Source organism: Leucoraja erinacea, chromosome 10, assembly GCF_028641065.1.
Source record: "Leucoraja erinacea ecotype New England chromosome 10, Leri_hhj_1, whole genome shotgun sequence".
Taxonomy (NCBI): Eukaryota; Metazoa; Chordata; class Chondrichthyes; order Rajiformes; family Rajidae; genus Leucoraja; species Leucoraja erinaceus.
Window position 1 is genome coordinate 19,012,004 of NC_073386.1, and position 25,139 is coordinate 19,037,142.

General features: G+C 41.6%; 1 protein-coding gene across 2 annotated transcripts in view; it reads right to left on the reverse strand.

Moving 5' to 3' along the window:
- Positions 1-15,901, reverse strand: part of zswim5 (zinc finger, SWIM-type containing 5) — a 216,825-nt gene extending 200,924 nt beyond the window's left edge. The window contains exon 1 of one of the 2 annotated variants that reach the window (XM_055641632.1): positions 15,184-15,901. In XM_055641632.1, coding sequence (XP_055497607.1) covers positions 15,184-15,589 — 406 coding nt within the window. In that variant the 5' untranslated portion in view covers positions 15,590-15,901. The remainder of the gene's footprint in view (positions 1-15,183) is intronic. The other variant, XM_055641633.1, reaches the window with a different exon arrangement.
- Between the last annotated feature and the right edge of the window lie 9,238 nt (positions 15,902-25,139).

Consider the following 25,139-nt stretch of genomic DNA (forward strand, 5'->3'; position numbering starts at 1 on the left):
GGGGAAAAAATTCCTTCTCATATACCATGCCAGGTAAGACCTGGCACAAACTTCAAGACTTTACGACTTTCAATGAGGATTGTGGAATTTCACATTAGTAGACAAAAGCCAAATAAAAATGAGTTTGCATTAGTTAAACCCCGTTTGTGTAAATGGTTAACTCAAAATCGGACGAATTCCATGATAGAATTCCCCTTTAAACAGTTTCTAAAGTAGTTTTTCCATTACCTTTTAAAATTCAGAATTTTTATTCAATTGTTTCAAGTCTCTCCAAATTTCTACAAGGTTTTAAAAGTTTTTGAAAAACACAACTTGCATTCAGAGTGGCTGGAGGCAAGGATTGACCATCAGAGCTTCCTCGTATCAACACTTTAAGCCCCTTTGCTGCATGACTCCTGGGTGCTTTAAAATGAGCAAGAAAATCAGCTGCCCTCATCTGAATAGCTAAGCATCGGCAGGGGAACCTACAGGTAGAGATTCTAGGCAGGGGGACAGTAAGATCCAGCTTGTTAGTGTTTGTAGCATAAATGAAAAGCTGCCAATTGTGATCAATTCAAGGGAATGCCAATGAGCAGCCCACTAAATCGACTCCTCAGTGAGAAGGTCCTGCAGCACCAAAGTCTCTAAATAAGTCCACTGAATGAGAGAATTCCAACTTCAAGCCAGCTTTCATAGTTATTAGCAGCAGATATTTTGATTTCATCACCCAAAAGAAAATTGTTTTTCCATAACTTGCACTTTTTTCTGATTTTCCTGAAGCCAGTGCCAGCTTGCTGCAAAATGATTGCGCAGACAATACGACCCACAGCTACTTATGCCAATAATTATATTAATGTACAAGTCTCAATAAGGAGCACCTGCAGGCTATACGGCCCCAGGTTCTACACATCCAAGCCATCTCTGCCAGGCTCCCCATTGTGCAGGGGGTATCTAGCTTTCCCATGCTAACCCAGGGGCACTGCAGTAATTGTGACATTATCATCCTGTTCTAATGGAATTCAGCTAAAACTGCACACAAAAAAAAACAGACATGTTTTGCCCTGGATTGTGTACCACAGCTATTCTCCAATGCAGGTAACAGACTACTGACTGACATCTACTACAATCCGACTGACTCCCATGGCTATCTGGACTACGCTTCTTCCCACCCTGCTTCCTGTAAGGTCTATCCCCTACCTCCAATTCCTGTCTACGCCACATAGGCACCCAGGATGAGGCGTTCCAAACCTTATTCTTTAGGGAACGGGGGTTCCCCGCTTCGACTATAGATGAGGCTCTCACCATGGTCTCTTCTAGATCCCGTAGCTCCACTCTCACTCCCCATCACACCCACCCGAAACAAGGACAGAGTCCCCCTTGTCCTCACCTTCCACCCTACCAGCTGTCACATACAACAGATAATCCTCCGACATTTTCGTCACCTCCAACAGGATCCCACGACTGGCCACATCTTCCCATCTCCTCCCCTGTCGACTTTCCGCAGAGACCTCTTCCCTTCGTAACTCCCTGGTCAATTCTTCCCTTCCCACCCAAACCACCTCCTCTCCTGGCACTTTCCCTTGCAACCGCAGAAAATGCTACACTTGTCACTTTATCTCCCCCCTCAAGGACACATCCAAGGACCCAAGCAGTCTTTCAAGCTGCAACAGAGATTCACCTGCACCTCCTCCAACCTCATTTATTGCATCCGCTGTTCCAGGTGTCAGCTGATCTACGTCGGTGAGACCAAGCGCAGGCTTGGCGATCTCTTCGCCCAACACCTCCGCTCCGTTCACAATAACCAACCTGATTTCCCGGTGGCTCAGCACTTCAACTCCCCCTCCCATTCCGAATCCCACCTTTCTGTCCTGGGCCTCCTCCACGGCCAGAGTGAGGCCCACCGTAAATTGGAGGAACAGCACCTCATATTTCGCTTGGGTAGTTTAGCGGTATGACCATTGACTTCTCCAATTTCAGGTAGTCCCTGCTTTCTCCCTCCTTCCCCTCCCCAGCTCTCCCACAGCCCACTGTATCCGCCTCTTCCTTTCTTCTTCCCCCGCTCCCCCACATCAGTCTGAAGAAGGGACTCAACCCGAAATGTCACCTATTCCTTCGCTCCATAGATGCTGCCTCACCCACTGAGTTTCTCCAGCATTGTTTACCTACAATCATTTATTAACACATTCAATAAAACACAGGCACCTTGCCAACTAGTTTCATTAAAATATCCCCAACATTCTGTCAGTAATATTCAACTCATAATTCATTTTCAGAACTGGATAGCAACTGTTAAGCTAAACAACTAACCTACATAACTTAATAGTCTACAACCTCCCTACGGCAACATTCCATGACTAACTAGGATATTTTGCAGGCATGTCCACCTGCTTGGGAAAAAACCAACACAAAGGTTAATGGCAACCATCACCTCAATATTCACTGGCCGAGTGAACCTCGTATGGCTGGAGGATGTGGCATATTTAAGCGAGAGGATACTTATTGAATCACACGTGGCTCATAAATTGGAAGTGCAATAATTGCTCCATCAATCATTCACAAGTTCACGTTATTGGAGTAGAATTAGGCCATTCGGCCCATCGCGTCTACTCCGCCATTCAATCATGACTGATCTCTGCCACCTAATCCCATTTTCCTGCCCTCTCCCCATAACCCTTGACACCCGTTCTAATCAAGAACTTGTCTATCTCTGCCTTAAAATTCGCTCGATTGCCAAAGTGAAGGAACGCCTGGAGCCCAGACTTAAAGAGGCGAAGGACGTGAAGGATAACTGACTTGGCCCCCACAACCCTCAATGGCAATGAGTTCCAAAGATTACCATTGAAAGGTACACCCTCCTGCCGAGAACATTTTTCACCTCCCCCTACTTAACAGTTTGTCTTGCTCTGCATTCCCTCTTCATTTTGTCAATGCTGCCACACACAAACTATGGCTACTAAAGCCTTTGTTTCTGGGAAAGTCCAGGTAAATCAGAAGGCTTGAAGTGAACCATGAGCCCCTGGTTAACCATACCCTTTTTAAACTTGGAAGTCATCCAGAAGCTCAAATTATAATCCTACCTGGACCATACATCACAACCATAATCAAAAACTAACCTGCAAATTATTCATGATCCCTTTTCATTGACCTGATGTCTTTGATCATTTGTACTTAACATGTGGCATTAACTGCAACACTGACATCCAGTTTAGCAGTTCTTCCATGAAGACAAATTTCTACTCCGATCAAGCCCACGAGTTAACTACTCTCTATAAATGGGAGAGAACATCCTACACTCTTGCACTTTTCCCCATACGATGGGCAACATGACTTCCTTCATATCACATATGCCAAACAAAGAACAAATCAGCAACCATAGTAAAAAAGCAAGATAGTGCAAAAGCCTGTTGTGCACTCAATTATTCTCCCACACACAATGTTAATTGCAAGACTAAGCATTTTGGAAACTTGATTTTAAAATGAGTTTCCACTTTCTAGTGTACATTGCTAGAAAGGCCATGAGGATTTGTATATTGAACAGAATAGACATCAGACTTGCATTTACTGCCATAGACTGAGATCCTCATCATCTCTGGGCAGAAAATATATAAGCTCAAATATGTGGAACACCCCTATAAAACCCAGCACCTTCACAAAACACTTGAGCTTACACCAAGAAAATAAATAGTGAGATAATGAGGTTATTTGATCACAGTGAACCGGAGAAACATTTTTGGAAAGACAGCATTAAGGGAAATCCTATAGATTGTCTGAAAGAGGTAACAGTTACCTTACTATTGTTTTTCTCTACTTCCTCGAGGAGTTATGCGCTGTAGCTAAACGAGAAAATCTCTTCAGAAGATGCCGTCCCCCGAGCATTGTTTATTAAATCCATTAATGTACATCATATTTAACATGTCAATTTATCAAAGGGCAAAGACGTTGTGATATAATTGTTGACATTTAAATAGGGCATAAGAGATGTATCTTATTTTCCAGGACTCCAATATTAATAAATATATAGCCAACAATAAAGATGACCTCCTATACAATACACATGCTGATTCTTTAATTTGTGTATGGCCAAATCATCCATCTCTAGGTCACTTGAAACAATACTTTACCCTCCACAGGATTTGGGTCAGCCCCGCCAAAATCCCATTGAATGCTGCAATGAACCTACTCATTGGTCGTTGTCAGGACTCATTAATAGACAACCACAGACCGAAGATCAAATGCATGCTGTTTACGACAGCTGATCCGCTGTGGATTATTCACATCATTTAATGGCCAGACACTGCACGGGGTACAGCTGTCATGCATGAGAACAAGAATCTGTTTTAGAAAGCCAACCCAAGTTAAAACATACATAAAATATCAATATTTGAGAACATGGCAGCATTAAAACAGAGCCATGGAGAGAGTGAATCAGTCCCTTCCCAGCGATAGTTCTGCTCATATATTGCCGTGCTTAAAAAGAAAATCACAAAGCAAGACAAAGATGAGACAAAGCTACATTCCCAACTATCTCCCCTAAAAGGTTCACTTTTAAAAAAATTGTATACAGTAAAAGACCGCATTGGCACAACGTTCCATTATCTATGAAAACAGGAGAAACCTGCACTCAAACTATGCATATATTTGGTATTAAAATATGCATTTAATCACAATGAAAAATAGTATAACTGAATCAAAATGTTGCCACGCTTTCTCATACTGTCCACAATAGGAATTTTAACAAGACCAGGCCGTGCTACTGGTGTGTCAAATCACACCAACTATAACGAACATTTCCAAAGGGAACAACTAGAGTTCAGTTCAACAAAGTCCTAGACAAAGGTAAGTCTGGGATGTTTTCAGTGAGACAGATATTGCTGGTCTCTATCCAAGGTCATTCCAAGCAATTATGGAATTGCCCTGAAGATAAAAGAGGTAAATGTGTATTTTTCAAACCTAAATCTGTTTGATTATTCCTTAGTATTTTAATTGATTCTTAGTTTGTTCTACTTTGAAGCTATTTTTAGTTACTGATCTTTTGATGGTATCTAAAGATTTCTATTAGCAGTTTGTTAGTACAGGGATATGGTTCTTGCTTAAGGAAGCATGTGTTGTGAAGTACAGCCCATGGATGTAAAAAATATAAAAGGCAAGGTAGATACATTTGGAAAGATTTGGGAAATGGCACAGGGGAGATAAGCCTGGAGCTGATCAACCATGATCATATTGAATGGCGGCACAGGCTTGAGTGGCCACGTGACATACTCCTGCTCTTACATCCTTGTGCTACCAAAAACTTATCTGCCTCAGTATGTTTCCATGCATAACTCCTAGGTGCAGAGGGTGAGGTCTGTTGACTCTGCATAAGCCCAAGTTTAATAAGCATAAGCAGAAGGATCTCCTGTCCCAACAGCACCAGACCCCGGCAGAGATCCTTCAACAGCTACGAACTACTGTAAATCTTCATCAAAACACAAGAATGATATAATGGATAAATTTACTACGAAAGATTGTGGAAATTCAGGCATTTGTGACTTGGCTATTTTTGTAAAACCAATTTTTTTCTCTATACGAATACACTGTTCAACTTCCAATTCAATTTAACTTTAAAATTACATCTTGTGATATCTTCCAAATGAAAACTTAAATATATACTCTATTATCTGCACTAAAGTTTAAAGAATTAAGATTATGTATTAACTATTGAACTAGTTCCACAAATACATATAAAGTAATCCGTATCTAATTTGCATTAACAGCGGCTTTGATTCTTTGCAAAGGACAACTTGAAGAAGGAATGTGGCACACCACTTGACACTTTTTTGTTGCATCTTCCTGCAAAAATTATTAACATGAATATTGGTGTGACTCTAGGTGTAAAGTTTGATGTCATTCAAGACATTTCAGGATCTGCAAATTTAAAATTCCTAGAAAGTGTAAATATTTTCCATAAGTGCCGCAAAACAATCAGATTGATTTCTAAATAGTTATTTCATCTTCCAAACTCAACACAGATTCGGATAACCAAGTCCAATTTTCACTTTAAGAAATTCAGGGGGGGGGGGGAGGTTGAATACATCAACCAAACCACTTGACAGCCAGATTAAAACATGTTTTTAAAAAGTAACCTTGATAAATCATAATGTTTCAAATAAATCTTGTTCCATATATGTAGCACCTACGGGGTGAAAAAATTGCCCCTCGTGTTCCCACTGAAGCATTCTCCTATCACCTTAAACCTATGCTCTACTATTCTTGATACACTATCCTGTACATCCACCTTTTCTGTGCCCCTCTTGATTTTATACACCTCTACATGATTACTCCTCAGGCTGCTTTATGGGCCTGTCCCACTTAGGAGATTTTTCAGCGGACTGCCGGCGACTGTCAAGTTGCCGGCAGTCGCCTGAAAAAGTGGCAACTGGAACGGCGACTGTCAGAGTGGAACACACGCGCGCACCCACACACACACACAAACACATAGTTTCCTTCACCAGCCCGTTATACAGGCAGGAGACAGGGCAAGCGGGGGGAGCGCTGTCTAAAAAATTCACACGGTGCAAAGCCAAGGTGAAACAGACACACACCGCGGTGAACAGGAAGGTTGGCGCTGTAAAAAGATGGCTAAAGCACAGTGTACGGTAAGTCCTTTAAAAGAGGGGGGAGAGGGGGAGAAGGAGTGGAGAGAACTTTTAAGGAGCTAGAGACACACAGCTGAGAAGTTCGGTGGCATTTAACATTCCTGGTCGGTTATCCTTGATTCTGAAAACTACTGCTTACCTTTTTTTCCCCCAATGAGCCAATGAAATTCACCGGTCAGCACCGTCTACAATCTACGAGAACCTTCGACCTCCTGGCAACCCACTAGGACCTCCGGGTGACCCACCTATGGCTCGAGAATTCTCGCTACTCTCCATTGCGGCGTCATTCTAGTCTCCGCTAAGTTTTCAACATGTTAAAAAATTCACGCCGACCATAATGAGGCCTCGCCTATTTCCCAGAATGCGGCAACTCCTCACGACCTTGAAGGCGACTCCCCGGGAACCACCCGCGATCATGTTGCGACTGCATGGGACAGGCCCATTACTCCAAGGAATAAAGTCCCTGGCAGCCCAACCTCTTCCTATTACTCAGCCATTCAAGTCCAGGCAACCTCCTTGTAAATCATTACTGCACCAGCCAATTAGAAAGGAATAAGACTTACCGGTAATTATTACCCAGATTGTTCATTCCATGTTGAAGGTGGTAGTGCAAAACTTAATTCCTTTCTAACCATTAAAAACTAAAAGTCAGCATGCATTTACAGTTCTCGTCACTGGTCTTCTGCTTTCAAGTACTCACCAATTCCGTCTTCAAGGACTTACTAGGGTACCAAAGACGTGGAACTCTAACATTCTTTCCCTCGATTATGCTTTACTTTCAACAAGTCATTGACAGCCAAATTTATTAATGGTTTTGAAATTTCAAGAATCTAGTATCTCAACATTAATCTCATTCAGTATTGAAGGCAAGAAGGGGGAACTGTCAGGATTTGGTGAGAATGTGATTAATTCAATAATTACTCCGAGTGAAGTTCAACTCATTTCGTCCAAACAAACAGATGGCACAAATATTAACTCAATACTTTGTTTCCATTGCAAATGCTAAAAATACCTGCAACAAGACATATCAGTATACCTGCAACTGGTCGTATTAATCCTGTAGCTCAAACGTAGCAGGCATCAGCATTATGTTGACCATGGTCATGTTGAAGTCTATCCCGAAATAGTGTTTTTTTTTAATCAGTCAATTGCCTTCCTCTCAAACATTGACCTAATCAAGGAATTCAAAAGATGATAAATCATTTAAATTGTGCCAGAAACTTGAAAGAATGGTGCAGTTTTTATATACAGCAATGATTCAAGTGTTTTTGTTGTCACATGCGCTGTGCTAACACAGTGAAATAATTTTCCTTACAGTCAAGTACAATATTTCCATACCCCGGTTCCCCGATTAGCAAGGGTACAGAAATAGTCTCCTGAGCCCGCTTGCAAGAAGTACCATGTTTTGGCGCCCATTTCTAAAGTCCACGTTCCAGGTCTTAAGACCAGGCAGGTCCCAGGCAATTGTGGGCCTCCAGCCATCTCCTCCCTTACACGCCGAGTTCCTCTCTTCGCCCATCCACATTTCCCGCTATTCCCCAGGGGTACCTCCTGCAGCTGACCATCCCCTCTCCTACCAGCTGTACTCCCCGCCCAAACATCACTGGCCATATCCTCCTGCTCCCCATCGAATTAGGTTAAAAGTGACCTGCAATTCAATTCCGTTTTGCACCCCATTGCTTCCTAACTCTTATTGCCTATATATGAACCCAATAAAACTTAGTTCTTCCTCTTTCCAATATCATCTTCCATTCACTTGAGCAAGCTTCAAGTTGCCCTTCACTTCACTTTTTCATGCTACTAGTATTTTTTCGATCTCCTACACTATTTCAACAAAGATCAACTCAAGCTTGAGAAATAGCACATATCTTCCGATGAGGCACATTAATCTTCCTGACTCAGCTATTTCATATAATATGAAGTTTCCAGCTTGCATCCCAATTTTTTCAGCACTCAGTGTTTTCCTCCTCCTTCAGATTTCATTCATCTTCTCCAATTTGCCCCAAAAGGTACAAGGAGCACCTTTTATTATTCACAAACCTTCACCACCTTCCGGCAAAAAGCTCCACATCAATTTTTCATTCAGTCTCGTGTCCTCTCATCCAAACCTTACCTTTAACCCACTCCTCCCTGCCTCCTTCCCATCACTTTCTCTGCAACTTTGAACATTTCCCATTCTACTACAAGGTCATTTACCCAAAATGTTAATTATATTTCTCTCTTCAGAGATGCTGCCTGGCTTGAGTACTTCAAACATTTTGTGTTTCGTAAAATATTTATCTAACAACATTGAAAGTTGAAATTAAACCAGTATCCTCAAGCTGTCGGCAGGAGAGACCCAAATTTCAAACACCGCACTAAAGGTACATCAAGTAGATACCAACCTACATTGAAAACAAACACCATCAACCAGGCTGTATAACCGAGAAAATCATTTACAATTATAACCTGCTCGTTAATATATTGAACAAGAAGATTCATTGCAACAGCAATATTACACCATTTCTTGAAAAGTGCAATAATTGATTTGGTACATTGCAATAGCTCGTCAGCGAAAATGAATTGCATCTTGTGATGCTAAGTTACTGCAGAGTAAGCCAAGTTTGAACCGTGGTGAATTGGTCCTTATCTAGACTGCTTATCACGTATGATAACAGTCCTTAGCACCCACCCACCCACCCACCCCCCCTGGATGAAATAGAAGCAACTAAACATGCGACCATTCCTTGTGGCTAACCAGTGACCCCTGCTGGGAATCCACATGCAGACAAACTTATATTTGGCTGCAATTCCCGATCACAAACACAGCCAAAGATACTGCTCATATTCACATGTGGAAAATTAACCACACGGTGCAGTTTTTCTTTATTAACAAAAGCTTCCTCAGTTGCAGCTTAAGATTTAACAGAAATTTACTTCGAAATGAAGCTTTTATATATAAAGATCTGCAATACATAATTATATACAATTTTGTTTTAAATGCCATAGGCTTTTATTAGCTTTGGAAGAGAAGCACAAAAGACACCTATTTACTTGCACAAAACAACTGCCTGGTTAAACTCAACTGCTAAATTCCTTATGTGAACACTAAGCACCACCATCCCAAAAGAAAACAATTTAGACAAGCTATGTCATTTTGTCTATTCCATTTATTTAAGTGGAATTCAGTTTGAATGATGCTACTTGATCCTATCCCTATTGTCTGTTCACTCTTACCTCCAGCTGCAAGTTTGATTTGATTTCCCAGTTTTTATTTCTTTTTCCTTCCCCCACACTTTGCATTTTTACGCAATTACAATGTAATGATGCATTGCACAGAGGCTGTCGAGTTTAAATAACCATTTCTGCTATTCTACTGGTTCAAAGAAAACAAATGCAACATTTCTACCCCCCCCCCCCCACTCCCACACACACACACACACACACACAAATGCAGTGTGCTGCTGCTTTATGGTTTACTTTATAATTCTTCTCCTAATGTATCAGATGTCCAACTCCCACTGCAAAAATAGAACAACCCCCTCATTTGACCAGATACCAATCACATTCAGAAATCACTCTTATTTGGAAATGAAAATAAAGGCACAGCAAATGGATCACGAATCCATGATTTGCACCATTTGCAACAATCAACATAATTAATTCAGCGGAGATCCCCCTCCCACACAAGTTATTTTTGCCCCACTCTGAATTTGGTGTATTTCATTTTTATTTATACGACAATAAAACTTTTGCAGCATCTCACCATTCTTAGTATGATAAACACAAATTAGCTCAATAGGGTGGAGATTTTAATAAAATCAAGATGCAATATGTTGAATGGTTTCACTCAGAATGTTAACTGAATTTCTACTTTCAAATATCAGATGATCCATTATATTTTTCCATCTTTTAAACAATTGAGCCATTAATCAAAGCTCTAAGGCAATGTTGGTAGCTTTCATTTGGACTCTGTTGCAAATCCACATCCAACACACAAATTGAAGTCAAAATTGTACCATTTGATGGAGTAGATTTCATTTTGCTCCAGTTTCAACTTATTGATGATTAATTTTGTACCAGGCAATAGACGATTCATTTGCCAGTTACCAAATGCCAAATTTTCAGCGAACATGACAAATTCTATAGGATATTTGGCAAGCAATATAGCTTTATAATTCTGTTGAAATAGGCATCTCATACAAAGAAACAAAATCAGCATTTATGTGGGCAAATCCAGGATTAACACTGTAGAATATGAATTGAAGGAATTGAAAATTCTTGATGTGTTATGATTTTTAAATGTACTCAAATTTGTTCTACTTTTTTCCTAGTCTAAAAATAATTGCCTTGCACCCAAAAATAAAACTTACTTAAAAATCTCCTCAAAAGCTCACAAAATAAGCACAATGTGCCAAAACTTGCCATGGTATATAATATGATCTCATTGCACATCCTACATGTTTTTAGGCAGAACTGGCTTTCAATACAATACGACTCACATTGCATTTGAAATTTCTTTCATCTTTTTCACAGGTTTTGCCAATCATAGTCAAATTGTATACAGATAACGGCACAGTGCCCTAGACACTCTTAGTCACTGTGTAGAACGTATGCCGTACATGACCTCGTAATTCGTGCCATTATTATATTTTTCAATTAGAGGGCAATTTAGATGTTTATCGCATGATGATAAAATTGCAGAGGTTATTACAAATCCTTGAAATGCATTTATCACACACTTACTGCGTAAAATAATTTCTAGCAAACCACATGTTCATCTTGAAGTATTTGCTGTATATTAAATTCAAACTAATAAAGTTCAAAGTTTACTTCATTTTTGAAGTGGAATGCCTATAATACATTAGCAATTGACTGCAATGTCATTAATTACTGGGCTTCCATCACTCAGGTGAACCTGTAGTTTGCAATATGGACACATTTTAACTGATCCAAATTCACTATTGCACATCTTCACTGCAATTAAATTCAACATCACACCACAAGAACACATTTTGTACATTTGGAAATTCACCAGATAATCATAGATAAAACAAAGCTTTTGAAAACAATGTTGTGATCGGTTTCTGTTTGAAGCATAAAGTACCAAAAGGGAGTAAGTATAATTTAGTTCACAGAATTGTGATCATGTGCTTATACTCCTCAAAAGAATCAAACTTGTCTCCCGGTGCGGAAGGGCAATGCCTCAAAATTAGAATATTTTATATTTCAAACTGTTCGATGCTTTAATTATTCATGATATGTTAAACCGCATGCTTCTTGCCTATTGAACAGTTAGCACAATGAACGCATTTCATGCTTTTAAGTATAAATAATGAGTCAGGTTCCAGAAATGTAAACTACATTATACTTCTTATCAGATATGTCGATGCAGGACCTGCAAGATAAGAGATATCACTTATAAGCAACATTATCCTGCTCGGAAAATGCATTTTGTGCACAAAAAGGTTCCTTCAAACCCTCTCATTGAGACTGGGTGCCATAAACTAGCATGCAATTCCAGTATAATATTTGCAACCTTGAGGTAAAACCTCCAATAAATGATAGGTACAACAGTTCAAACCCAAGAATCTATTCCCAGTATAATTCAGGAAATCGTTGCCAAAATATGCCCTGTATCCAAAAGATGTGGCACGTTTACTGACGTCAATGTTATTTGCACAAAGCTGGATGCTTCGACAAGTTCATTTAAATGTGTCGGGCAGATCAAAAGACTTCCTGGTTCAATCTCAGGTTTGTGCTGACTTAGCAAAACTTAGGCAGTGACACTAAAATCAGTTGCTGCACTTCAAGAGGAAAAGTGAGCCTTAATGAAAGTATGTGGGTACCAACCTCTTATTTCATTCCCTCACTAACCCTCTGCCCTTACTGTCAAATAGAGTGCAAAACTGCATACACATTGTCACTCACACTAAATACTGGAGAACAAGCAGATTCTGGGAAACAACCACAAGGTAACATTCTCCAGGAGAAATTGGGAATTAAAGAAAAGCTTTTCCTCTGACTGTTTTATGATATCTACATGTAACTGTACATAGCAAAAAACCATTTCCAAGTCACTGCCCAAGAAAAAGATCACAGTCACCGACACCCCCCCCCCCCCCACAAAGTATCTTTACAATATTTTGAAGGTCTCTGTTAAATCATCATCTTTTTTTATGTGTAGTCAGTAAGTCAGGCTTGTGAACTTCTCATCAATAACTGCTATAATTATAACAACCCAGGGGGTAAAAGAAAGAGGATTTGCCCCTTCATCCATTCACAACATTCTCTGAGAATGTTTTAAAAAGCTAAGCAATGCTGTTGAACGTTACAAATAAATGTGCTTGCAGTTTTGCACGCGTTGGAAAGAAAGCATTCCTAAACTTGAGGATGATAACCAGAGCAATCACATCTATAAAACCCCTAGTCTGGCGGGATATGAAACTATTGCAGCTAACTAGATATGAGAATTTGTATCAAAACGGGGTTTATAAACAAACTTCCCGATAAGCAAACAAACAAACCAAGAGTCCAGCCACTGGATTTTTGCATTGGTTCCGTATACAGCGTTAAACCAAGTTTTATTTTCTTTCTTGATTGAATCTGGGAATAACCACACGAAAATAGTTGTATTGTTGATGTATTAATAAATCCACGTCACATTCCAAATCTCATTCATTTGGCTGCATTCGTTAAACGCTCTCCGTCTCGACCTTGCACATACAGACGCAGACAATAAACAAATGTCTATTCGATGACATTAATATAGACCTCCCGGAAACCCTGGTCAGAAATTTTAAAAGGTTTAAAAAAAAGTGGTATTTGTGCTGCCTAAAATACTTGAAAGGCGATAAACGCAGACGTGACAATGATCAGCCAAGTAACCAACACTTTCATCAATCTACTTTTCCAGCTGGCCAGGCTGGAGCCTCAGGTGGCAAATATCCAAGTTGCGAAGTCGTCTACCTTCACGGAAGGAGTGGAGTCGATTGAATACTGTCAAGGCAGCGCTGGCAGCAAGCAGACTCCTTTGGCGGAGCTTCAACGACAGACTCCGCGACTCGGGATTAGATCTCAAACAGAAGTGGCGATTGATGGTACAATGGAAAACAAACATAACCGAATGCCCTTCCTCGCTGGTTTCGTCTAGCTCCTTCGGAATCAATATATTAATAATTAAAAAAAGTCGGGGCTTTGTACATGTACAAACATGTATGAACTGTATGGCTCCAATCGTGTTGTTTCACCTCAAGATCCAAACAACATTAGTTTGCGAGGCAGTAAACACAAAAGCGGATTAAGAAGACGTGGAGAACATTTAAGATGCTAAAAAAGCTTGATTGCGAAGTTCTTTCAAATGAAACGTCACAAATTAACGAGGCTACGCTATAGTCTTGAATGATTACAATTTACTGATAAAGCGTATGATTAAGATAAATTATTAAATCAATTTTAACAAGTCAACAGAGCCTCGGGTGATGTGTCATCTCAGGATTTACCCAATTTTGGCTCGGTTCCCTGATGTCTGGGAGAAAGATGAAGAAAATATCAAGGGCATACCGCGCTCTGAAAAAAAAATGCATTCATTTCCACTGGAAATGTATCGAAGCAGGCAATTTATGTTCAGTTCGTAAATTGCATACAATAAAAACAAATCATTCCTTCCATGAAACAAGCGAAAAATCCACGTTCCCTCTCATTTTACCCACTCTTTCACCCCACCTCTTTCGCTTGGCATCACTACAGAGAGACAATCCTTATTATGGAAATTGCCTGGCTCTCTTTCTCCGTCTCCCTTCCATTTCCTTTTATCTCTGGTTTCGCTTTGCTCGTATATTGGATATTTCCTTTAGAAGGGGAAAAAGTAAAAACGCTACCTTGGTCTGCGTATTAAAATACTTCCGCGACTCAATCCAAAATGTAATTGTCATGACCATTTGTGCTTGCTCCTGTTTAGGATTTAATTCATAGATTGGTATTTCCCCCTCCAGTCAAGAACATTCCTGACAGGCAACTCCCGGCGTTATCCTTTCTGACAGCTCAATACAATTAAAACCCACGGCAGATTATGTTTTTTTTGTTTCGCGAAAGAAAACAGCGAGCTGCAATTTTTGCGTTCTCATCAAAGCTGCAATCCAAACAGACAGAATAAATATGTCAATTACCTTATCTAAAATGTAACACACACCTTTCTTTGGGACAACAGAGTCGCTCTCATTTATTTCCCTGCCCCCTCCTAACCCTAAATCAACACCCACCCTCCTCCCCCCAGAAAAAAAAAACACTTCCCACGATTAAAAAAACAAATCCACATAAACAAAGGCTATAAATACATTCTTTTGTGGCATGAGGCAGAGGGCTATTTTATCAAATTCCTCGGTTCAACTGAGCCCAAACTGAAAAAGATATCTCACACCAACAAACTATCCAAATGTCCGGGGGTAAAGTAACATTTGTTTTCCAGATAGTTGCTCCACGGTGGGAAAGAAGGCAATTCAAACGGAAGTGTCACTGGACCGAATCCATTTTTGTGGGGATTGGGCAACTGATTTTTTTTTCTCTCCTCTTTTTTTCCCATCGCACTTACCTACTTGAAGAACATTTTCCACATAGCCACTCTCCAGCAGTTTGATACCCCTCCTGAACGGCAGTCTGTTATCATCGTCCCCGGGCACGGTTGTACCTCCTGCCGCGGCGGCTGCCGTCTCCTCGGGAGAGTAGTAGTTAAAGGACGAGTACATACAGATCTCCCTCTCGTTCCTCGGGAAAGACCAGTAAACAATCCGTCTTTGGACGGGCTCGGGGATGCGGGAAAAACGTTCCTCCACTTGCTGGAAGGGCCACTTCTCCGCCACCATTTTAGCGCTGGCATCCAAGAGAGACTCCGGGTTGTGGCCTCTCCCGGTCAGTGCGGGTTTCTGGGACGATCGGGAGACTGGGAAGGGCCTTGAACAGAGACGCTTTGCGGTCGGCTGAGCTCTCTCCTCCGCCATGCTGCTCCACACAGTGTAAAGAGAAAAGTATCCACCGCGCAGCCCGCACCGCTACAATGTTGCTTTTTTTCCTCACAGCATTCGAACCCAGCACCCAGCCGCTCCGCACCGCGCAACCTAACCCCGCTCAGTGCCCGCCCCCTCCCTCCTCATTGGCCACAGCTGACTGCCCAGAGGGCGGTCCCTTCTTCTATTGGGCCAGATCGGTGTCAGTCACGCGGGATGACGGCCAGCACGTTTGTCTGGCTCCCGCCGCGTTCGGACCCGCCCCCCCCGAGCGGCATCTGCGGTTCGATTGGTCGGGTCGGGTGTCAGTCAAGGAGTGGTCACAATGCTGGCAGCGCGCAGCCGCGGCCTCTCACGCCATATAAGGAGCGCGCGGCTGACTAGGGGGGCGGGTTACGAGCACGAGTAGCGGCTCAGGGGGAGCCCGGACTTCCCGGTGACATCTGCAGCCCAACTCTGGGTCAGGGAGAGCCCTGGTAGCAGGGAGAGCTGCAGCACGATCCGGCACCGGGGACAGTTGCAGCCCGCTCTGGCATTGGGGAGAGTCTGCTCTGGCAGCGGGACGAGCTGCATCCCGCTCTGGCACCAGGGAGAGCTCTGACGCTCTGGCAGCGGGTCAGAAAGAGCCGCAGCCTGCACTGGCATCAGGGAGGGATGAGTGCCCGGCATTCGTGACAGCAAAGCACGGGGTCAGGGAAACTCAGGCTCCTGCAAGACATCGTTGCATGCCTGCCTCCCTTGGTTTGAGTCTGAAGAAGGGTCTCCCATTCCTTCTCTCTGGAGATGCTACCAACTCCGCTGAGTTACTCCAGCATTTTGTGCCTATGCAACTCTATAACTTTTCGTTTAAATGCAAATATCTAATTCCACTGACCACAACGCACTAGGAGTATTATAAATTAAACATTTAGACTTCCAAACATATTAACAAAATGCTGGAGTAACTCGAATGTGTAGGAAGGAACTGCAGACGCTGGTGAAACCAGTCTGAAGAAGGGTCTCGACCCGAAACGTCACCCATTCCTTCTCTCCAGATATGCTCCCTGTCCCGCTGAGTTACTGCAGATTTTTGTGTCATCAGACCAGTATTTGTAGTTATTTACAGATTTAAAATTCCAAACCAAGTTGGCATTTTGCAAAATAAAGTGCCTTATTGTAGTTTAATTTCTATCGAAGGTAGACGCACAAAATGCTGGACGGATCAGTGTAACGGGCAGCACCCCTGGCGAGAAGGAATGGGTGATGTTTCGAGTTGAGATCCTTCTTCAGACTTTAAACGTCACTGATTCCTTCTCCCCAGAGATGTAGACTCGCTGCGTTACTCTTTTTTTTAAAAATCTATCTACGGTGTAAACCAGCATCTGCAGTTCCCGCTGAGTTTCTCCAGCTTTTTTGTGTATCTGCAGTTCCTTCCTGCATATCAATTTCTAACGATGTACGGTTCTCGATATTTCAGCGCATACGGAAATGCTTAGTTGTTTCTTCCTCATAAATTTGCACCTAATTATATGTAATATTGTGACAGACAACGGCTTTAATTTGTTTTATTTTGAAAACGTGAGTTGTGTTTTAATTTTAGAATATAACGTATCAGTTTACTCCAGTCTAGGCCATCAGTGGTAAAGATTTGCACAGTCACCACGGTTTGTACAACAATGACATATATTGGGTGTCAGCGCCGTTCGATGCTTCCCCACTTAAAAGCAGGAAGCTTTGAGACTTCAACCTTGATCAAATTAACATTGGGAGAGAACTGCGGTGTCGATGGGCCGGTGTGTTTTTGGAAACATTTCAAACTGACATCTCCGCTTTACTCCTGAGACGGGATTAGAACAATCTCGTTGCACAATTCAAAGTACTCTCCACCCTTGCCAACATTTATTTTCGCAACCAACTTCACTAAAACAGGTTGAGCATTAAATTGGCTGCCGCATTTTCCACATTACAACAGCAGCTCCAAGAATATCGTTTGAAACCTTACAAAATCACATATGTATGTTTCAATTAGACCATCCCTCAATCTTCCGCGAGCGTAGATCCTATTCAACCTTTCTTCATATAACAATCTTTCCATCCAGGAATGGATGTAGTGAACCTCCTCTGCAATGCCTCCAATGCAGATAACGTGGCAAAAAAACGTATGCAGTAACGCCAGGGATGCTATCTGACCCGCTGAGTCCCTGCAGCACTTTGTGAGTCTGAAGACGGGTCCGGACCAAAACATTGCCCATCCGTGACCTTCGGCGATGCTGCTTGACCCACTGAGTTAATCCAGCCATTTGTATTTTAGGCTGTCCTCGGTGTAGTTTTACCAGTACCCTACAACCTTCTATCAAAACATCAATACTTTTATACTCCACACAACCTACAATAAAGGCCAGCATTCCATACCCATCTGGATTACTTGTTGTATCTATAATATGCTGCCATTTTTGTTTCATAAATTAGGACGTCAATCCATCTGTACTACAACATTTTGTAGCCTTATTCTATTTAGATAATCATTTGTTTTTTATAATACTTCCTTCCAAAGTGGGTAACCTCTTCTTTTCCTCCACACTATACTGTACCTGCCAACTCCGTTGAGACGCAATGAATTTATTTATACCTCTTTCCAGGCTCTTGGCATCCTTCGCAAAATTAGGTAACCAACCTTTCTCCAATCCATACCAAAATATTACACCGCAACTCAATTTTCTCTTCTGAATCATTCCAAGACCATAGCATAGCACAAGCCCCAATGACTCCACACATGCCAGACCATTACTCAGCTAATATTTTCCATCAAGCATTGAACACATCGTCAGATGCACCTTCTGTATCCTTCATCCTTCACAGTGAGGGTGATAATACCTCCAACTCCCAGTGATCCAACAATAACCCATAATTTAATCATGCTTCCTCCCTAATCCCCTTCAAGGCAGTCTGCAGATAATACCATCATCTGGTACATGTTCCTTCAAGAAACAGTTGTTGGCTCAGCTAGAATTTCTAAGTGGTACTTTTTCATAAGATTTTTTCAAATAGACACTTTATTCCGAATGAAAGATATATACAGAACAAAAATTGCAAAAAACTCTCACACAGTGTCCATATATTCAATAGTTTCATACTCAGTATTGTTCACGCCTATCTTTAAAGACACCTTCTCTCCAGAGATGCTGCCTGTCCCACTGAGTTACTCCAACATTTCTGTGTCTACGCTTGCTACTCACATTGTCCCTTGGGGAGACATCCCTTCCCTTGTTTGAGATGTGTCCCCATCAGATTCTACTCCTTAATGTTCTGCAATGTTACAACTCTAGATTGTGGTCTTCCCCCGCAGAGCCTTGCCATTAGCTGCACCAAACAAGTGCATCTCTCAGCATGTACTCCTGCAGTCTTCAATAGGCCAGCCAATGGTAAAACTCCCAAGTGGATATAAAAAATCCTGTGAGATTATCAAAGAGCCAGAGTCTCTTGGCCAAAGATGTTGACATCTACCTTTATCCTCCATAGACACTGCTTTCCCACAGCATTCTTCCAATGTTCTTTGCTTGTGAGCTGGTGAGAGCTATATTTTGGCTAACATTTATCCTTTTACATGTATTCCTTAATCAACACTTAAAATATGCACTTTGAGCATCTAAGCCATGGAAGATACTGGGTCCTTTATTATAATCTGTTTAAATGCCAAAACTTTCTTCACCATTCTCTTATCACACTGTGTCACAGCAGAGATCATTTGTCAATGTCTCTGTGGTGACTTTAAATCCTATTACCTTGCCCTTACCTTTCACACTGTAAATATTTTTCTTTCAATTATTTATAAAATTCTAGCGAATCTATGTGGGAAAAGTGCATTTTATGATCACAAGGATACTTGAATATGTTTTCTAACCTGGCAGTTTTGCCATTTGCCTTAAATCTTCATCCTCTTATTACCAGTCCCATGCCACAAAAATGACATATTTACTTATTTAATCAAAGCCATTGATGATATTCAACACCTCCTCTGAAGTTTATCTATACTATGGAGAACAATCCCAGCTTCATTAGTCTCTCCATTTGACTGAAGTCCCTCAATCCTGATACCATCTAAGTAAATCTCTGCCACATCCTTTCTGAGACCTTGAGATCATTCTTGAAATCATTTGAATTGAACAGAACTCCTGCTGAGGTCTCCTCAGTATTTTTTCAAGTGCTTAGCATAGCTCCTTGCCTTTGTGCTCTAATGCCTCTATTAATAAATAAATTATTCAATATGCTCTTTTAAAGGCCTTCTCAACTCGTCCTGCTACCTTAAAAGATTTGCGCACAGATTAAAGGTTTGTGTACGCTGGATTTGCAAGCCCATTAAAATTGCCATATTTGGTTCATATTACTACAATGAAAGTAGTTATATTTCAGCTGCATTACTTTCATATGTTCATCCTTTTCTCCAGTCCTGTTCTCATCTTTCTGAAGTACCGTACAACCGTTTACAACTTTTTAAACTATTACCTGCAAACTTGGAAATTATTCATGTAATTTTTTTAAGTCTATCTCATTAATGCATATTCAAATGAGTTGAGAGCACTAATATTGATTTATAAAGAATGCTACTGTACATTTTCATCTGGCCTAAAAAATACCTGTTCACGACCAATATCTGGCTTCCCCACTTCTGGTTCTACATAATCATTGTCGTTTAATCCCACTAGATTTCATTTTGTTAAGAATTCTATTTATTGGCTCTCAAGAGGCTTTTGTACACAGCGTCAACCACAATTCCTTCTTTAGTCCTCTGCATTCCTTCTGTCAAAAAATCCAACCAAATTAGTTAAACAGGGATTTTTCTTAAAAATCCATGTGAACTTTCATTTATCATTCTCTGCCATTCCAAATGTCAATTAATTTTGTAGTGAATTATTGACCTAAAATTAGAAGCTGTTGACTGCACAGTGTGATTTCCACAAGTATGTCTGCTTTCTCAGTTCCATTTGCTGTCTGTTCCTTAAGCACAAGCTTAGTAGTAATAGATGCCAACAGCCTGATTAGAGAAGATAGCTGCTTTTGTGAGATATCAGACAGTTATCAGGAATGGACAATTTTTCGATACGATACGACACGATAGAACTTTATCCCAGGAGGGAAATTGTTTTGCCAACAGTTACCGTATAAAAATATAAAAAGCATAAAACACAAAATACATGAAACATGAAATTAAAGTGATGAGTGGAAAGGCTTGGGGGATGTGCAATCTTTGGGGGGGGGGGGGGGGGGGGGGAGGAGTTGGTCTCAGTCTACCCCACAACAGAAAGGGGAGGAGTTGTAGCGTTTGATACCCACATGGAAGAAAAATCTCCTGTGGCGCTCTGTTCTGCATCTTTGTGCAGATTGAGTCACGTAACAATATTGACAAACTAATGGTGCAAATGACCCAGTATCTTTATTGGTTTCAACAGTCAGAAGAGAATTGAAACAATTACATTTGTAAGATCTCTAAAGGGCCTGTCCAACTGCGGGGACCTAATTTGCTAGTTTAGAAGAATTTGTGCTCGACTCAAACTCACAGCATGGTTGACACGTGGTCCTAGGAGGTCTATGTAACTCTCATTCATGCTCGAGAGAAGTTCCCGCATACTCGAGGCCTCAGTTTGGTCGAGGAGTATTTTTTAGAATGCTGAAAATTGTCCGCGAGTAAAAAATTGGTCGGCATGGAAAAAATCTATATATTTTTTCCTCGTAGGTTTAGACGAAGTAGGTCATAGTAGGTCACAGCGATAAAACAGAATTCCTCCTAATAGGCTCCAAAGCCACACTCAGCAAAATCAATAACCCCACTCTCACCATCGACGGCATCACTGTCTCCCCATCTCCCCAGGCCTGCAACCTTGGCGTGATCTTTGATTCCACCCTCTCCCTTGAGCCTCATATCCGCCATGTCATTAAAACCTACTTCTTTCACCTCTGCAACATCGCCAAACTCAGACCCTCTCTCACACCTCCTGCTGCTGAAAGACTCATCCATGCCTTCATCTCCTCCCGACTGGACTATTGCAACTCACTTCTCCTTGGCATCAGCTCCACCTACATCAACCAACTCCAAATGTTCCAGAACGCAGCCGCCCGACTCATCACCCACACCAAATCCTGGCATCACATCACTCCAGTCCTCAAACAACTTCACTGGCTTCCCATCTCCCACCGGATCACCTACAAAATCCTGATCCTCACCTACAAAGGCCTCCACCATCTGGCCCCCCCATATCTCACTGACCTCCTCTCCCCCTACCAACCCTCACGGTCCCTCAGATCCACATCAGCTGGTCTCCTCTCCATCCACAAGTCCAACCTCCGCAGTTTTGGGGACAGAGCCTTCTCCAGGGCAGCTCCCAGGCTCTGGAACTCCCTCCCCCAACTGATCCGCAATTCCGTGTCCCTCACCATCTTCCAGTCCCGCCTAAAGACCCATCTCTTCACCGCTGCCTATCCTTATCCCCACGTGCCGTCCCTTTTCATCTGTGCATTAATTGCCTCATACTGTGTTTTGTATTGAATTCTGCATTTACTTTGTGTACTAGTCACGTCTCTACTATTTATTACATTCTCCTTACATGTTTTTCCTCTACCTGCTAAATTTTGTAAGGTGTCCTTGAGACTCTTGAAAGGCGCCCATAAATAAAATGTATTATTATTATTATTATAGTAGGTCGGCATGTTATTCGTAGGTAATTGAAGGCAATCAAAGGTAGTCGTAGTTAGTGTTAGTATAGTCGAAGGAGATCAAAGGTGGTCATCTTCACTCTCTACTATTCGGTGTCCAATTTTCCCGAAGCTAATGGAAGCTAGTCTTCAACATAGTCGAAGGAGGTCTTCTACATATTCGTAGGAGGTTCTCTACATAGTCGAAGGAGGTCGTAGGAGGTGTTCTACTTCGGCGATACAACAAGACCATGACACTTTTTACAACTCTCCTAAACTCACAAATTAGGTCCCCGCAGTGGGACAGGCCCTTAAGGCACTCTGGTTTAAGATTGTATTTTTATCGATGTTTATTCTTTTGACTCAATAGGCCACCATTCAATTATCTATGTATACATTAATTGCTTTAAGAAATACAATGATACAATTTATTTGTTTGTCATTTGAACCTCATTGAGGTTCAAACGAAATTTGGTTTCTGCAGTCATACACACAAGTAGAAGAACCAGACACATCACAATTTACACTCCATAGATGCTGCTGCACCCGCTGAGTTTCTCCAGCATTTTTGTGTACCTTCGATTTTCCAGCATCTGCAGTTCCTTCTTGAACACAAGTAAATTAGTTAGTTAGTTAGTTCAGTTTATTCTCACATGGACCGATGTACAGTGAAAAGCTTTTGTTGCATACTAACCAGTCAGCAGAAAGACAATACATGAATACTATCGAGCCATTCACAATATACAAATACATGACAAGGGAATAACATTTATGCAAGATAAAGCCGGTAAAGCCCAATTCAAAGATAGTCCAAGGGTCTCCAATGAGGTAGATAGTAGTTCAGAACTGCTCTCTAGTTGTGGTAGGATAGTTTAGTTGCTTGATATCAGCTGGGAAAATATATGCCCCTCAAACACAGTTACAGAAATAGATGACGTTATCCTGTTGCTCTGTGGGGTCTTGTGCACAAATTGGCTGCTGCATTTCCTACCACACAACTGTGACCACATGACAACAGAGTACTTCATTAAAGCGCTGCGAATCACCTGAGGTTGTGAAAGGTGCTACATACATGCCAGTCTTGTTTTCCTTTCTTGGAAAGGGCGGTTTGATGTAAATCTCATGCCCTTCCATGACTCCTACACTGCCTTTAATCCTCAGGGCAAGCTGTGTCTTCTCCCTCCCTTCACAACCACCCCGCAACTGTTAGTTTCTGATGGCTGAAGCTTTCAAATAGAGTCTCCTCCCACTATCATTGATCCAATAAAGTAACTTCAGTGGAAAAAAAGAGAGAGATAAAAGTAAAGAAATGTTTAAAACATTAATAGTTGCTAATTAGAGTGCACTGTCATGTGAAAAATCACATTCCTTAATCAATGTCTGGACGACTTGAAAATGAAATAACACTTTGCTTCCACATTCACATTTTGACGTTACACAAAAAGATTGTGGCTGTTGCATCTTTACATCACTCTAGTTTTTTAACACTCAACATTGAATCTAACAAAAAAGAGAGAAAATAAATGTGACAGAATAGGACAAATTAAAAATAAAATTCCATTACTGCGCCTCTAGAGTTCAGGGCTGAATGAATAAGTATAATTTTATCCTCACTGCTGCTGCTTGTTCATTCTCTGTAGGACACAACTGCAGCCTGCAGGATGTTATGACTGCACATAGACTGCATTCAGACCAGAGTTATTCATTTCCCTGCGTCTGGTTGATGGGAAGTGACCAGTTGGAATGGATTCAATTGTGTCAATTAATTTCCTTTTCGTGGAGGGGAAGGGAACATTAGATGCAAATCACACTGGGTGTTATACAAATCACACACCTTTTTCAATTTGGTTTAGAGATATAGCGTGGAAACAGCCCCTTCGGCCCATCGAGTCCTCACCGACCAGTGATCCCCGCACATTAACACTACCCATCACACACACTAGGGACAATTTTACCTTTACATATTTTTATACCAAGCCAGTACATCTGGAGTGTGGGAGGAAACCGAAGATCTCGGCGAAACCCCAAGTTAGTCATGGGGGGAAACGTACAAACTCCATAGACAAGCACCCTTAGTCAGGATGGAACACGGATCTCTGACGCTGTAAGGCAGTAGTTTTACAGCTGCACCACCATGCCGCCCTATTGACGGGTTGAAAGCATACGACTATACCTGTGTTCAGGCCTTCCCCCAACTGTTCACACAGGCACTGCCTCAAACTCTCCCACCACTCCCTCCCCACAACCATATTTTTCCAACCTATCCAGCTTTTTGCTCCCTCATATCAAATAGTAGTCACGGCACACGTTTCTAGCACACTGTAGCACAGTTGCACAGCTGTGGAGCTGCTGCCTCACAACACCAGAGACCCGGGTTCAATCCTGACCTTGGGTGCTGTCTGTGTGGAGTTTACATGTTCTCACTGCGACCATGTGCGTGCGTCTCCTCCGGGTGCTTCAGTTTTCTCCCACATTCCTAAGATGTTCAGGTTTATCGGTTAATTAGCTGTTGTAAAATTTCCACCTAATGTGTCGGGCATGGATGAGAAAGTGGGATAACATTGAACTAATGTGAATGGGTGGTCAGTGTGGACTCAGTGTGACGAAGGGCCCGGTTTCCATGCTGCATCTCTAAAACTAAAAAAACAGAGGAGACTTTCTGAGCCCATTGAGCCTATGCCTCATCTTCTTCAATATTTCTTTCAATTCTAGATTGATAAAACCAAAAACCATCTCTGTCGCAAAACACAAATTGCTGGGGTGACTCAGTATCAGATGCAGTATCTCTGGATGATATGGATAAGCAACGTTTTGGTACGGGACCCTTCTTCAGATATGCTGCCCGACCCATTAAGTTATTCCAGCACTTGCAGTTCCT